Genomic DNA, 15502 nt, shown 5'->3' on the forward strand with positions numbered 1-15502 from the left:
TGTAATAAGCGGGATAATGTACAGCGAACGGGTCTTTGTTGTGAAATAAACCTTTTATTTCACAACGACCGGCTCGCTGTACATTATCCCTTACATGTTTGTTTATTTTATTTTATTTCTCTTTGTTTATTATATAGCTTTTTCTAAATTTTAGTATGTAGACAGTTCAAGCACCAGAAGGTGATCGCTTCCAGGCAGTCTCTACAAAATTGTCTCAAGTAGGTTCTTCACCATATAACTGAAGATTACAGAAAGTCCAAAACAGTTATCGTAGAAGACCGGCAGGACTTTTCCATTTTCCAGATTAACATTATATATCTATATTAGTTTCCTGGTGGATTATTTATGAAGTGTTAAATGTCTGTTTGATGTACATCTCAGTGCAAAACAGAAGGACTAACCTGTTTTATATACTGGACTGTCCCTAACTGTTCAAAATGTCCAGAGAGTGAAAAAGGTTCTCCACTGTCACAGATTAGAATAGAATAGAATGGTTTCTCTCTGGCCTCGCATCGTCATTGTCAGAACTCAATCATTTATTTCTGTAAAACTAAACTCTTAATTTGTGTCCCCATGTCCTCCTCCTCCTCTTCCTCTTCTTCCTCCTCCTCCTCCTCCTCCTCCTCTGTGCAGGGAAAGTGAGTTTCTAGTGCAGCTTCATCCTCCAAAGTAAACTTTAGCTTCCACCAGTGTAACAGAAACTCACTGCCCTTTGATACCTTTCACACGAGGCACGGCTCATGCAGACTCATGCGCGCAGCAAATGATACAATTTCAAGGTCATCTGAATATAAATAGAGGAAAAGAAGAAAATAAAGCCACGATAGTTGAGTACAAAGTCCACATTCATTCACACATTTTAAGAAACATCCCCTTCGTCCTCAACTAACATCTGTTTCCCCTCTGCTGTGCTCGGTGACGTTTCACCCTATTTCATAATTTCATAATTGCAATATTCCTTGTGGAAAATGTGTACCTCTTTTTTTCTTTTTGCTTAAGTAGCCAAGGCATTTTGCACCAAGGAGTAAACATAAATCATTATCTTATAAATCTCAGAGGTAGAACCCTGACAATGTACTCAGTGAGGAGATTGACAGGTAGATAGATAAGACAGACAGACAGACAGACAGACGAAAGTAAACGAACCTTGTCTGTGTTTAAGACGGCGTCTGTGAGTCGCAAAAGCAGCAAACGAGAAATGACAAAAGAGAAAAAAGCTATGAAGTAAAGGAGAGCTGTGGTGGAACTGTCTGGGGATTGGTTCGTTTTTGTTGTGCAATCCCGGGAGCCGCTGCTCTCTCAGACGTAGAGGATGACGCTGCTGTCTGCGGGACAGTGAAGGCCTTCGGAAGGGTTCAGGGCTCGGCAGGAGGGGGGCTGCTGGCCGGCCGCCAGGTGGCAGCTCTTCGGGTGAGGCGAGTCACAGTCGTCTGACGTCAGCTCGGCGATGTCGTCCGATTGAGTGTCCGACATCTCCAGGTCGCTGCGGATGCTCTCCGGCTGAGCCAGGGTGACGTCTCTGAGCCCCTCCCTGATTGAACATCCTGGGGACAGTCCCAGTACAGAGCCGGACAAAGCCCCGCCCCTCCTGGAGCTGCAGTCCTGAGGCTCCTCCACGCCTGAGACGGTCGCCATGGCAGCGGAGTCTGGGTGCGGGGTTAGGTCCTCTTCGCTGGTCAGGCAGAGATGGCTGGGTTTGGTCTCGATGTCCACCTGGATCTCCAGGTTGGTGCACTCCCTGCAGAGACACGGGATTCACAAGCAGTCAGTCTAATGTTCAAACTACAGAGATACAGATATCTACGGACACACAGATGAGGAAGCAGACTTGCAGCCACTTTTGTACTCTGCTGGATTATTTTGGAAATGTATTCAACTGTAGTTTGACTTTTGAAATTAGCAACCCATAAATATACAACTAACAAAAGTCTCAGAGTGTGTGAGGAAGAAAAAACAGGAAGCAGAAACAAAGACACAAGACACCACAGAAGAAGACAAAAGTGTCACCTGTCAGGTAGTGTGTAGGACGAGATGATGGATCCGGCCATTCCACGGGTGCTGGCACAGTCGCTCCCTGCTCCCAGGCTGCCTGTCTCCCTTTGGGCTGATTCTTTAGCCAGCTCCCCCGCCTGCACCTCCAGCCTGGACCACAACAAACACTCATATTAATCAGGGCTGTCAATCCATTCAAATATTTAATCGCGATTAATGATTGTCCTTAGTTGATGGCGATTAATCGCAAATTAATCACACATTTTTTATCTGTTCAAAATGTACCTTAAAGGGAGATTCGTCAAGTATTTAATACTCTTATCAACATGGGAGTGGGCAAATATGCTGCTTTATGCAAATGTATGTATATATTTATTATTTTAAATCAATTAACGACACAAAACAATGACAGATATTGTCCAGAAACCCTCACAGGTACTGCATTTAGCATAAAACAATATGCTCAGATCATAACATGGCAAACTGCAGCCCAACAGGCAACAACAGCTGTCAGTGTGTCAGTGTGCTGACTTGACTATGACTTGCCCCAAACTGCATGTGATTATCATAAAGTTGGCATGTCTGTAAAGGGGAGACGTGGGTACCCATAGAACCCATTTACATTCACTGATCTGGAGGTCAGAGGTCAAGGGACCCCTTTGAAAATGGTCATGCCAGTTTTTCCTTATGAATAACTTTCTGCTTTATCGGGATAATCTGTAAATCTTGAACTACTCTTAAACTTGAGCGAAGCGTGGCTCAGTGACTTCATCTCTTCTCCTCACCTGCTGTACTTGCCGGTGCGGCTTCCCAGGGCGCCGCCTGCCAGGGTGTTAAAGTGGGGTGTGTCACCCAGCATCCCCGGGGCCACGGAGAGCCCCTCGCTGGGGGAGGTGGTGCTCAGACCGCTGACCGCACCGTCCAGACTGCTGTCGCCGAGGCTCGGGGACTTGAGGGCTCGCCACGCATCTGCCACTGCAGGATCAGATACGAGATATTCTTTGAGATCTGGTAAATAATATCCTGCTCCTCCACTGTGCAGGAAATGTTTGGCGTCCTCACCTGTGATCGGACCGTCGTCCTCATCAAAGTCGATGCGTACACCTCGTCCCTTCCCTCTGCTGACGCCACAGCCTCCTCCTCGACACAGAGAAATGGGCACCACGCCGTACACGTAGGCCAACATGATGGGCACACCGATACCTGACAAGGGACACAAACAGAAATACTGATTAGCCAATTTGTATGTGATCTTGTTTGTAATGAATGTTTTTGAGCTTCAGAGAGGACATTGAAGAAAAAAGATTCAAGTGTCCTTGAATAACTTTGTGTCTGAATCTGTGCTCTGGCTAATTGTTGCTCTGGAGTATACTGTATAATCCCAGTAAAGTTCAAGAATCAAGTCACAGATAAAGCAAGAAAGAGAAGAAGAGAAACATAAAAAAATATCTGCATATCCATTTGTTAGAGTAAAAATATTCAGTGATTCAAGTCTGCATCTCTAAAATGTATTATTATTATGCTGTTCATTGCATAAAAGCATAAATCCCCCGAAAACATGCTGTATTTATCATGTTGTAAAGAAGCTCTCTCATAGTGTGTCTAGACGAGGATAAACAAACTGTGTTTTGGCTGTCAGCCTGTGAGAGTCACGGTGCATAATAGACGGCGGGCTTCGTCGAGTTCCTTACCGACGCTGACAGCTGCGATGACAGGGGCGGTGATGATGGACAGGGCCACGCCTCCCGTGATGGCCAGGTTCCTCCGGTGACGAGACGTCTTCTTCAGCTCGTAGTGGGCGTGAATCTGCAGCAGAGGACAGGGAGGGGGAGAGATCAGAGCTACAGCTGAACATGGGCAGGGCAGGATGGAGGTTAAAGGTCGGACCTTTGTTGAATTTAAAATGACGAGAACACAGATATGTGTCACTGGCTGATGATTCACTTCAGCACTCCATGGTATGCTGAGTAAATGTACATAATTATCCTGATGACAACTCACCTATTAATTACAGTATAAAACACATGATTAGTGTCTTAATTATTTGCCATTAAAGTAATATATGTTCAAATGAACACCCATTGTAGCCGATAGCTGTTATTTGGTTTATGTTGCTTAAAATTTCTTTCAAAAACACCGTCAGCCTTAACCACATCCACAGGATTACAGATGACTTCAATTAGCTTGAAGCATGAACTACCAGGAACAAAAGGTATGGTTTTGATGTCTATGTTGTCATATATAGCCAATAAGTAAAAATAAAAATGTATTCTTCTAAAAAAGGTTTTGAACGAGCAGAGCAGGGAAGAAAAATGGTTTGGTCCCGTGCCCTGCAGCCGCCCTCTTTGTTTGCTTCAGACTCTATCAAGGCCGCAGAAAAGCCCAAATAAATTCCTCCACAAAAAGTTTGTAAAATCTTTTGATTATTTATTTAATTCTTCACGTTTTTTAGTTATATACTGTTTCAAAGCTATCGCCACACTGTCAGGAATGTTATAGCGAAAGTGGTGAATCCAGCTGTATTTTAGGCAAATTTGTAGTATATATTATGAAATCAGAATCATTGTAAAAGAAACTAAAACTCTTGTGTAACTTGTGTGTATTTGTAGAATGTAAACTCCTCCTGAGGTTGTTAAAACCGATAAATTCCCAGAAAAAAATACCAAGGACACGACATTTTTATGTTGTGGTGGGCTCAGTTTTATAGCTAGAGTGAAGGCACTGGTTTATGAAAGTAGAAAAACCTAAGAAATACCTATACCTAACCTATACTCATACTAGCTTGTCGTGAAGGAGGTTAAATAACGTTCTAAGGAGGAAAAACTGGCATGGCCATTTTCAGAGGGGTCCCTTGACCTCTGACCTCCAGATCAGTGAATGTAAATGGGTTCTATGGGTACCCACGAGTCTCCCCTTTACAGACATGCCCACTTTATGATAATCACATGCAGTTTGGGGCAAGTCATAGTCAAGTCAGCACACTGACACACTGACAGCTGTTGTTGTCTGTTGGGCTGCAGTTTGCCATGTTATGATTTGAGCATATTGTTTTATGCTAAATGCAGTACCTGTGAGGGTTTCTGGACAATATCTGTCATTGTTTTGTGTTGGTAATTGATTCCAGCAATAAATATATACATATATTTGCATAAAGCAGCATATTTGCCCACTCCCATGTTGATAAAAGGATTAAATACTTGACAAATCTCCCTTTAAGGTTCATTTTGAACAGGTAAAAATGTTGTGATCAACTATGTACAATCATGTGATTAATCACGATTAACTATTTTTAGCGATTTACAGCCCGAGTCATAACTTGTCGTAGAGAAACAGATCTGCTTCACTTCTCTCAGTGGAAAGATTCAGTCAGTAATTCTCTGACTCAGACGACCAAAGCTCCTCAACACCTGGGCAGGTTTAAACATGAAGGAAACAAACACAGTATGTGTGGGTGAGCTGCTGTATCTGAGGCTGCAGTTAATCCAACTAGTTAACCATGTGCAACTCTTCCCACTGTGCCTGTCTTCAACAGGCTTCAATTTAAATGTGCAGTTCCACTGTTCTCCATAAGAGAGTGCTAGAGAATGCTAATGTGCAGCCAAATACCCAAATATATATCCCTGAATTTAAAAATATCTGACAGGATCTCTGTCTTGTGTCAAAAACACCTCATATAAAACGTGAAAGAAAGCTGCAAACGTTTCTTAAAGTATTCTTTAAAACATTTAAGACGCTTCAATAACTTAAAGACCTTCAATTTAGACAATTTGAGATGTTTTAAGGACCCAAACTGAACCAAAACTCTGTCCTCCAAAGGTTTTAATTTTTAAGTGGTGAAGTCTGTCTTTAGGTCAGTGTGAATGGAAACCGTTTTGTGGTACTCAGAGGAACTGAGAGTGCTTTCTGTTATTCCTAGAAAACATTTAACATTGTGTCAAAAAACGAGGGTGGCTTACTGAAACTCAGAAACCTTTTTTATTCTAGAATGTCGTAAATTCCAGATAATCGCCAGAGGAGGAGGATTGTGAAAGAATGACTGTGGCAGAGCTGTAAACTATTTGTGTGTGTTGCCACAATGCTGAGGTTTTCCGCTTCTGGTTTCTGTAGCTGAAGATAAACGTTAAGTGAACTGACCAGAGAGATTAAACACAGTGAAACTCAGTGTGAAGGACAGCTTCAGGAAAGGTTTGTTACTATCAGTGTGAACTTCTAATGTTTATAGAATTATAGAAAGATAACAACGTGCCAGATCAAGATTATGAAGACAAAGTTTCATAATCAGCTCCTCTTAAAGGGGAACTACACACATTTACAAAATTCATACATATTATTCCTATGGTCGAAGACAGTCCAAAAATATTAATAAACATGAACAACTCTCTCACAAATCCATAAACTAGAGTGCTAAAGCTCAAACTTGTGATGTCATAGGATATAAAGTGTGGAGCTGCTCCACAGACGATGAATGGGGAGAGATGTTCTAGATGACACATAGAGCAACCAGGGGAATGTTCTGAGTATACGGGGACGTTTTCTGTTTCACTACTGAGAACTCTACAATTTTGAGTATAAAAAGAGAACTAAATCAGTCTCCCATTGAGACTTACTTCTCTGGTTTCTGGTTTTGAGAGAGAGGAGCTCATGTTCACTAATATTGATTGAACTTTCCTCGGCCATGGGAGTAACATATTGGAATTCTACATTTCGGTGGTGTTCCCCTTTAAAAAGTCCCCTCATGGTCTCTTATTCCTATTTCCTTTTCACAGTTTTTTCAATTTATATGTTGGATTTAGTTTGAAAGTGCGTCTTAAAAAGTAAAATTTTGTAATCACTAACAAAAAATTAAATAACAGAAAATCCAAATCAATCAAGTCACCAAAACGTAAACAGCTAATTAAGAATTAAAAAAATAATAATAAATAAAAAAATATATATATATATATTTAGATTATATTTTATGTAAAGCCTTTCTTTTGGACCATTTAGCTTTAAACTGTGGACTTTAAACAAGGTCAATGTGTACTTTAATCATTTGAACTGAAAACTGAACAAACCAGAGGAAAAAGAAAAAAGTCAACAGTACACTTGATGAAAAACCAACAAAAACAAACTGAAAAAAACAAAGAAAAAAGGAGAAAACAGCAGCCGATCTGATCCTGGTGAAAACACTGATTTATCTGCAGTTATGTTTTAAATAACAAAATGTGCAGCCATTTCCATTTTTGTGTTTTCTTGAGTATTAAATCTTGAAACCATGACACGATCATTTAAAGGTCAAAGCACTGCATTCATTAGCTGAAGCTTGTTCCTCTCTGCGGGTTTCTCACCTTGCGGCCGACGTAAACGGGGATGCCGATGACCATGGCGGGGACGGCGATGCCTGCAATGAGGGTGATGCCAACTGGAGCTCCGATCAGGGTGCCCAGCTGCCACAAAATCTTCTTCTTCCTGCTCCACGGCTTCTTCCCCCAAAACGTACAGCCAGATGGACTGATGGAAGGGAAAACCCAGAGGGAGGGAAGAAGAGAGGGACGAGGGATGACGGGAGATGGAAGAGAGGAACACTAATTAGTTTACAGTTTCACATCTGTGAAACGTAACAAAAGTCTAACATAGAGCTGATATAAAAAGTGAAATAAGAGAGTTGGGTACCTGAGGTAGTGCAGGTCGGAGATCTCCTTCATGCAGAGCCAGCAGAACTCACAGCCGCAGACGGCGCAGGTCATGTGATTGCAGCTCCCGTCGTTCATCTTGATGATGTAGGCGCCACAGCGAGGGCAGGGCTTGATGTCATCAGCTGGGGACACAAGGAAGTTTAGCACTTAGTGACATCACTCATAACAAGACATGAAGTAGTGATGGTGAGATGAAGCTCAATGAGGCACTGAAGCTCTCCAACAAATTGGTTTGCAAAAAGGGTTCATTTCACGAGGCTTCATCTGGACTTCATGTGCACATGAAACCACCCACCTGTCGGTCAAAGAGTGTAAAAGAGGCAGATATATTACAGATGTGAGGCAGTGGTTTAACCGGGCAGCGGGCAGTGATTGTTCTTGTATAACTACATGAAAATGATAGAAGGGAGACTTTATTTGTTTTTATTCAGGATTAATACGTTCTCAACTGTGTTTCGGCTTCGGGCGTCTTCATGGACGTCATTGGTCTAAAACGATACAAGCCCCGATACGCGTTTCACAGAAAACTTCCTGGATTACTCGACACACACTCCGAAGCCTCGGCACAGCACGTAACATCACTAACATGAAGGATTAAAATGACATTTGTTTCTTTAATTTCCTTTTTCTGCACGCCGTTAAAGAGTTGTGGAGGAATATTTTGACACAGTAGGAAACTTTGCTTTCTTGCCAAGAGTAAGATGAGAAGATCGAAACCACCCTCGTTGTTTGTACAGTAAATATGAAGCTGGAAGCATAACGACTGGAAACAGGGGCAAGTTTACACTAAGTGCCGACCACGTTTTGGCATTTTTACTCTTTGGATTCATGTACAAATGAATCAAACAAGATTGACGGTGTTATTCAGTGAGCTTTAGCTGGTATGTGGATTTTGTTGGACGGAGCCAGGCTAGCTGTTTCCCCCTGTTTCTTTATGCTAAGCTAAGCTAACCAGCTGCTGGCTTCATATTTATCGGACAAATATGAGAGTGGTATCGATCGTCTCATCTACAGTGACTCTCAGCAAGAAAGTGAATAAGCGCATTTCTCAAAATGTTGCCAGTCCCCGACTTCATTAAAGTAGTCGACATCCCCTGAAAGTGTCCTCCCAACTCACTGATGTTGTGAAACTCAGCTGTGAACTATGTCATTTCAAAACATCAGCAATGACTCTGAAACATTTGGGTTTTTAAGGCGTTCAATAAAATTGAGTAAAAAAGGAGTATATATTTAAATCCCTCAGGTAATCTGAAATATTATTAATCTCTTGAAACACACATTTTTGTATCTGGCTAAAAATGATAACACCTTTTACATTTAATCTGAATGTAAATATATTCATAAAGTATCAAAAGAAGGTTAAAAATCCCTCCAAAACAGAAGAAATCCCCAAAAAATCCTTGAATGCATAAGATTCAGATTTGAAATGTATCTGAAATGTAAGAGAAACAATGATCCCATCTAGTCAGTTTACCCCCCCCCCCTTCTCTTGGCAACTAAATCAAAGCTCATTAGAATAATGGATCAGTTTGTCCTCTAATGCATTTTAAAAGAGAGACGGCCAAGAAGCTAACAAAAAAGTCAATTTAGTGTGTGTTTGATGCTGGGAACGCTGTCTGCTCTTTAAAGGGCATTTTGGCATTTTAACTCGAAGAGACTCTGGCAGGTCTGTTTCTGTGTGTGTGTGTGTGCGTGTGTGTGTGTGTGTGCATAGTTGCTATTTTTTGTGTACTTCTGCATTCTGCTGACACACTTTGTTGTCCTCCCTTTCTTCTGCTCTTATCTTATCTCTCTTTCCTTCCCATTTCTTCTCCTCTCTCTCCACCTGTCCCCTTGTAGCCGTCTATATCCCGTTGACTAATCAGCAGGTATGAACAGACAGACAGACAGACAGACAGACAGACAGACAGGCAGACAGGCAGACAGACAGGCAGGCAGGCAGGCAGACAGACAGACAGACAGACAGACAGACAGACAGACAGGCAGGCAGGCAGGCAGGCAGGCAGGCAGGCAGGCAGGCAGGCAGGCAGGCAGGCAGACAGACAGACAGACAGACAGACAGACAGACAGACAGGCAGGCAGGCAGGCAGGCAGGCAGGCAGGCAGGCAGGCAGACAGACAGACAGACAGACAGGCAGGCAGACAGACAGACAGACAGACAGGCAGGCAGGCAGGCAGGCAGACAGGCAGGCAGACAGGCAGACAGGCAGACAGGCAGACAGACAGACAGGCAGACAGGCAGACAGACAGGCAGACAGACAGACAGACAGACAGACAGACAGACAGACAGACAGAGAGGGAGCGGCCTGGATTTTTTTATGAGTCAGTTTGGGTCTTCTGGATTGTCATCAGTCATGAATACTTGGCAGAGAGAGGCAGACTGGAAGTGGTGAATTAAGGGAAGACAGAGAGGGAAGAGACTGAGGACAGCTGGAGGGATTTAATTAATAGATTTTTAATCAAAATGGAATTAAAGACATGCACACACACGCACACATGTAAGGATGTTTCCATGCACAAGCAGGGATGTTTGTAGAGATGTTTGTATCTATCATCACCACAACAAGTGAATTAAAGGACTACCTCAACATTTTGGGAAATACACTGTTTTGCTCTCTTGCAGAGAGTTAGATGAGGAGATCAATATCCCTCTCATGTCTGTGCTGTAAACATGCAGCTACAGCCAGGAGACAGTTAGCTTAGCTTAGCATAAAGACTGGAAACAGGGGGAGACGGCTAGCCTGTCGCTCTTGTCTGGTCCTACCAGCACCTCTAAAGCTTGCTGATGATTAACATCACATTTTTCCCTTCAGCATTTTAAAAATATGTCTGTCAATGTGTAAAAGTGCAGGGTATGTTCCTGAATATCTACAATACAGATTAGTTTCAAATACGGCTGTCAAAGTTAACGCGTTAATAACGCGATAACGCGATAATAACGCGTTAACGTAGGGTGAGGGTGACTGGACAATATTGTGTAATTGTTTTGTGTTGTTAATTGATTTAAGGTACATTTTGAAAAGATAAAAATGTGTGATATTAATATAATATATTAATATTAATATCCGATTCATTTGCGATTAATCGCGATTAACTACTTGAATCGATTGACTGTTCTAAAACTCAGTTTTCGAAGTGTCACAAGTGAGTTTTTTCAGGGGCATATATTTAGCTGATTATTTGCAACACTGTTCAAATACAGTAAAAAAAATATGGAACATATCTGATGTTACAAATGTGGTCTGCACTAACAGAGTGTAATTCTGTAGCTGAACTGGACTAAGAGGACAGAAATCACACTGTACAGCGCACGTTTTGATAATCTGACTTCACTAGGTTTCGATACAGAAATGTTATGGTGACATTTTTAAAATGCTGTACGACGGGAAGCAGGGCTCTGCCGTCAGGAAATTATCAAGAGGAGAAACTGTGATATAAATAGTGTCTCATGCTCGGTTGAACGCCGCTCGCGGTGGGAACGTCAGGGAGTCGGTACAGCAGACGCGAGACGAGTTTGACTCAGCGCTCTGACAGACTGACATGTGATAAAGACTGACAGACAGAGAGGCAGAGAGTTCTCAGAGGTGTGAAGAATATTTTCAGGTCGGAAATGCTGGAGGAGAAGACTGTTTATGCCAGACAGAGGCACACACACATCTGCACAATGTGTGAGTGTGTGTGTTTGACTGTGGTTACTATTGATCCAGTCACTCTCCAGGGAGGCTGAGGGGTGTGTGTGTGTGTGTTGTGTACTCACCGGGTCCCTGCTCCTGTGTGTAGCTGGGTGAGTGGTTGCTGTGGGTGTGCAGGGATTGCGCCCTCTGTTGGCGGGCCGAGTCACAGGTCTGGTTGGGATGCCAGGCCTGTTTGCAGTGGTAGCAGAACTCGGCACCGCATCCCTCTCTGCGACACACCAACCTGGGACAGCTGGCACAGCCCGAGGCGATCACGGCAAATCTGACAGGAAGAGACGGACGAATAGAGGACAGTTCAATAATATGGAAACTGAAGAAATGATGAAGTCAGAAAAAAAGACAAAACTGTTGATTATTATGAGGCAATAAGTGACAACCCTACAGTATATTAAAGGAACAGCATGTAGGATTAAGGGGGATCTATTAGCAGACATGAAACATAATACTCATAAATATGTTTTGTTTTCTTCAGTGTATAATCACCTCAAACTAAGAATCGTTGTGTTTTTGTTAGCTTAGAATGAGCCCTTCATATCTACATAGGGGGTGGGTCCTCTTCATGGAGTCCGCCATGTTGCTTCGCCATGTTGCTCCGCCATCTTTCTACAGTAGCCCAGAGCGGACAAACCAAACTCTGGCTCTAGAGAGAGCCTTTCACGTTTTTACATTACCTGAAGGCCACCGTAGTCCTCCAACACGCTTGTGAAACTGTGGTAACGTGAGCCGCAGAGTGCCAAACCGTGGTACCGCCAGCCGCCGTCTGACTTCCGTTGTTCCTAAAGCAGTGTTATTATGGTATGGATGGCCTCTGAGCGAGGCGAACGTCGTTACCACGGTTTTGCACTCGGCGGCTCACGTTACCACAGTCTTGGAAAGGGAGGAGTGAGCCGAGGGGTATTCAGTTGGTTGCAATCTGCAACCACACCACTAGATGGCACCAAATCCTACACACTGTATCTTTAAAGCTTCATAGATTGCTCCAGGGATGGGTTCCCTCGGCAAAAACCCAATGGGATTGTTCCAATGGGTTTTGGATAATTGCAGAAAATCAGCTCTGTGGCAAACACACGTTTATGATACAGACACGTTTTGTTCCGTAAAATAATCTCCACAAATGAACGCCATTTTTATGATTTTTGAAGCGTGAATGCAATCAGCAGAAGTAAAAAGCTAACGTTGGGCTATAAACAAATTACACCACGGTCGCATAAGCGCTAGTATAAAAAGGCGGACTAGTCGGTGTGATGATGTTTAGTCGTCTCATTTAGCCACTTGTTAGCAACTGCCTTTTTTAAGACACATAAAAGTTTAAAAATTCATGAGAGGGACATTAACTAACGTATTTTATATCGCACAACAAAACGTTAAAATCTCTAAAGCTTGCGTTAACCACAGACCTTATTTCAGGCATCTAACTAAAAACCCATTCAAAAAACCCATTGATTTCCAGATGAGGGAACATGAAATGCTAAAATGCTAACCCATTTCCGGGTTTTAGGACTCATTCCTAATCCACTTTATTAAGCAGAATTTCTGATATTGACATTGGATCAAAAGAAATATGAAAGGGTTGTTAGTACTGCTGATCCAACTGAGAATCAAGATCCAAAAATCTAAAACTGAGGGCAGCCACTCACAGCTCGTAAGCTCAACCAAGATGATTCTAGGCTAATAAAGTCTAGCGTGCCAAAGATATTCCAGTCAAATATGTTTTCACTCAAACCAGAGCTAAACAGTTTGTGAATTCTTGGCTGACATTCGACCGATGGTAAGAGGACTCCAAAGAAATGCCCATGTCGCGATCACACCCTCATTAAATAACAGCAACATTTCAGACCAAATGAAAATGATTCCAGTGTCAAGGGATTGAAATGGATGAAGCTATCATATTAGCTGTATCTCACAATCCAAATGTATATGACTTTGCTCTGCGAGAGTATAAACTTCTCCACCAAAGAGATGCAGCATGGGACAGGAGTCAAAAATGTGACCATCAATGTCTGTACCAAATTTCATGGTAATCCATCCAATAATTGACATTTCACTTAAAACTGTGGCGCCTGAGGAAAAGTCAGGGGATCCCCAAAGTCAGTAAGAATAATTCTCTGGGCGTCATGAATGTCTGTACCAAATTCCACAATCCATCCAATAACTGTTGAGATATCTCCACTTTTTGCTGTCATGGTAGCCATAAGAACATGGTAAGCTTATATGGGGTTCTCTGTCTCCTGGTCACCTCTAAACTTAGATTATTTAATTTGACCCTTTTCCACACTGTATCACAACAGTTATCACATACACATTGCCACCATATGATGTGACATGTTACATATCTGGGATGTAACTTTAGAAATGCAGAAAACTGTTAATTCAACCAAAGTTTCTAAGAGATGAAGATCTCCAATATGGCCACTAATGGGCACATTACAGAGCCTGGAAGCTCTCTGCAGGCTGAGATGAGAGAGAACATTTGATCAATGGCGTAATCACTTAGTAACAACACTGAGAGAGGGGGGGACAGAGACGGGATGAGGTCAATCAATATGGATTTCACAAGGTTCAATACTGAGAAAGGAGACAGAGAGGAGCGTGAATCCAGCAGTGATGGAGTGATTGAGAGCAGCCCAACAAAGGTTGCGTTTAGAGACGAGGCATTAAAAAAGTCCAACCAGCAGGTCATTTGAATTTGAACTCTTTTATGCATTTTTTTTTTAATTCAACAAAGTGCTATGAATCATGAGAAAATAGCAGAAATGTTCATAAATCTTGCAACATTAAGATATCCCCCAAACAAACCACTTGTTCCTCAGCCTATGGTTGAACTTTTCACCAAACTTCATTGAAATTTCTGATGTTTTTTTTAAATATCCTGCCAACAATCAAATAGACAGGCCCAAAACTAATCTAGCGTTCTCTGGGGGTAAACTCTTCATGAAGAATATATATTCTCAATGCAACACTACCAGACTAACCATTCTTTTGTTGTGTGCTGAAGTTAGGCCAGCACACTGCTGAGCAAATAATGGTAAATATAGCAAAAAGGGTGTCATCTTATAACTTTAAGGAAAAAAAAAAGGCAATTACAGATAGAGAGAGAGACTATCAATCACTGGAGAAATCACAAAGGAGGCCGGTCATCAAATACTGTCACCAAGCTAAGTGGGAGAAAACATGTTGGAGGAGTGATAACAAAAGCAGATGGGGATTTGAACATTTCTTGCCTTTTTTCTGCCCGGACAAACAAAGACGATGCCAGTTTTCTGCACGTTAGTCGAGTGTTCAAGTTGTACTATTTAAAAAAGAAGAAGAGCGTGGAAGAAGTGATAACATGACAAACTTATAATTGTTTTGGCACGCCTCCAACACGCCGGCCCCAACATGTCGCTCATTACCAGCTCTTCCAACACCGTGACAGGCCCGTTCTCAGGACAGAATAAATTAAAGGCTATCAGAGGAGACAGGAGTTTGCTTTCTCGGGACAAGATGAAACAAGAACTGGCATTCCTGCAGAGAAACTTCACCCTCTGCATCTGTGAGGATTTAGACATCACTTCTGTCTCCAAACATCTGCAAAAAGTAGCTGCTGTAATGATGAAACATTTTTTTTTTTGACTATCCACCCTGTTTTCAGCAGGCCTCAAAAGGTCAAATGGTCACTAAACTCACTCGACGGTTAAATAACTGTATAGACTTTAGATTCAACGAAGGGAAACAAAAACATAGAGATGCCAATTTTGCATTTTTTTCCTGCAACATCAGCTCTCTGGTTCAAGCTCGCCTAAACAGAAACAGAACAGCAGATGGTCAAACGAGGACTGAGCAAGCTCTTCACAAGAAAGACACTTTCTTAACCATTTTCCTTTTTTAAAAACTCTGCCCGCCGTGCGAAACCAAAGACCTACATTTATATTGTAACTGTCTCCTGTATTTACACAGTGAGGTCACACAGGGTTTATATGTATGTATGTGTGTCCTTAAAATCTACGCAGTAATAAAATAAAGAAAGCGGTCTAGACTTGGGACCTTATTTTTTCGTGGGAGCACAACAACCAGAATCAGCACAAAAGATTTTACAATTCATCCTGGGGTGAACTATGAATGTCCGGACCATAGCGATCCATCCAATAGTTCAGATAATTC

General features: G+C 42.2%; 1 protein-coding gene across 1 annotated transcript in view; it reads right to left on the reverse strand.

Moving 5' to 3' along the window:
* Positions 1-827: 827 nt before the first annotated feature.
* Positions 828-15502, reverse strand: part of rnf19b (ring finger protein 19B) — a 41296-nt gene continuing 26621 nt past the window's right edge. Inside the window, exons 3-10 of the mRNA XM_037794571.1 lie at positions 11425-11624; positions 7645-7789; positions 7320-7482; positions 3684-3798; positions 3055-3195; positions 2778-2967; positions 2008-2142; positions 828-1738 (exon numbers count right to left, since the gene is read on the reverse strand). Of these exons, the coding sequence (XP_037650499.1) occupies positions 1300-1738; positions 2008-2142; positions 2778-2967; positions 3055-3195; positions 3684-3798; positions 7320-7482; positions 7645-7789; positions 11425-11624 (1528 nt within the window). The 3' untranslated portion in view covers positions 828-1299. The remainder of the gene's footprint in view (positions 1739-2007; positions 2143-2777; positions 2968-3054; positions 3196-3683; positions 3799-7319; positions 7483-7644; positions 7790-11424; positions 11625-15502) is intronic.

Source organism: Sebastes umbrosus, chromosome 15, assembly GCF_015220745.1.
Source record: "Sebastes umbrosus isolate fSebUmb1 chromosome 15, fSebUmb1.pri, whole genome shotgun sequence".
Classification (NCBI taxonomy): Eukaryota; Metazoa; Chordata; class Actinopteri; order Perciformes; family Sebastidae; genus Sebastes; species Sebastes umbrosus.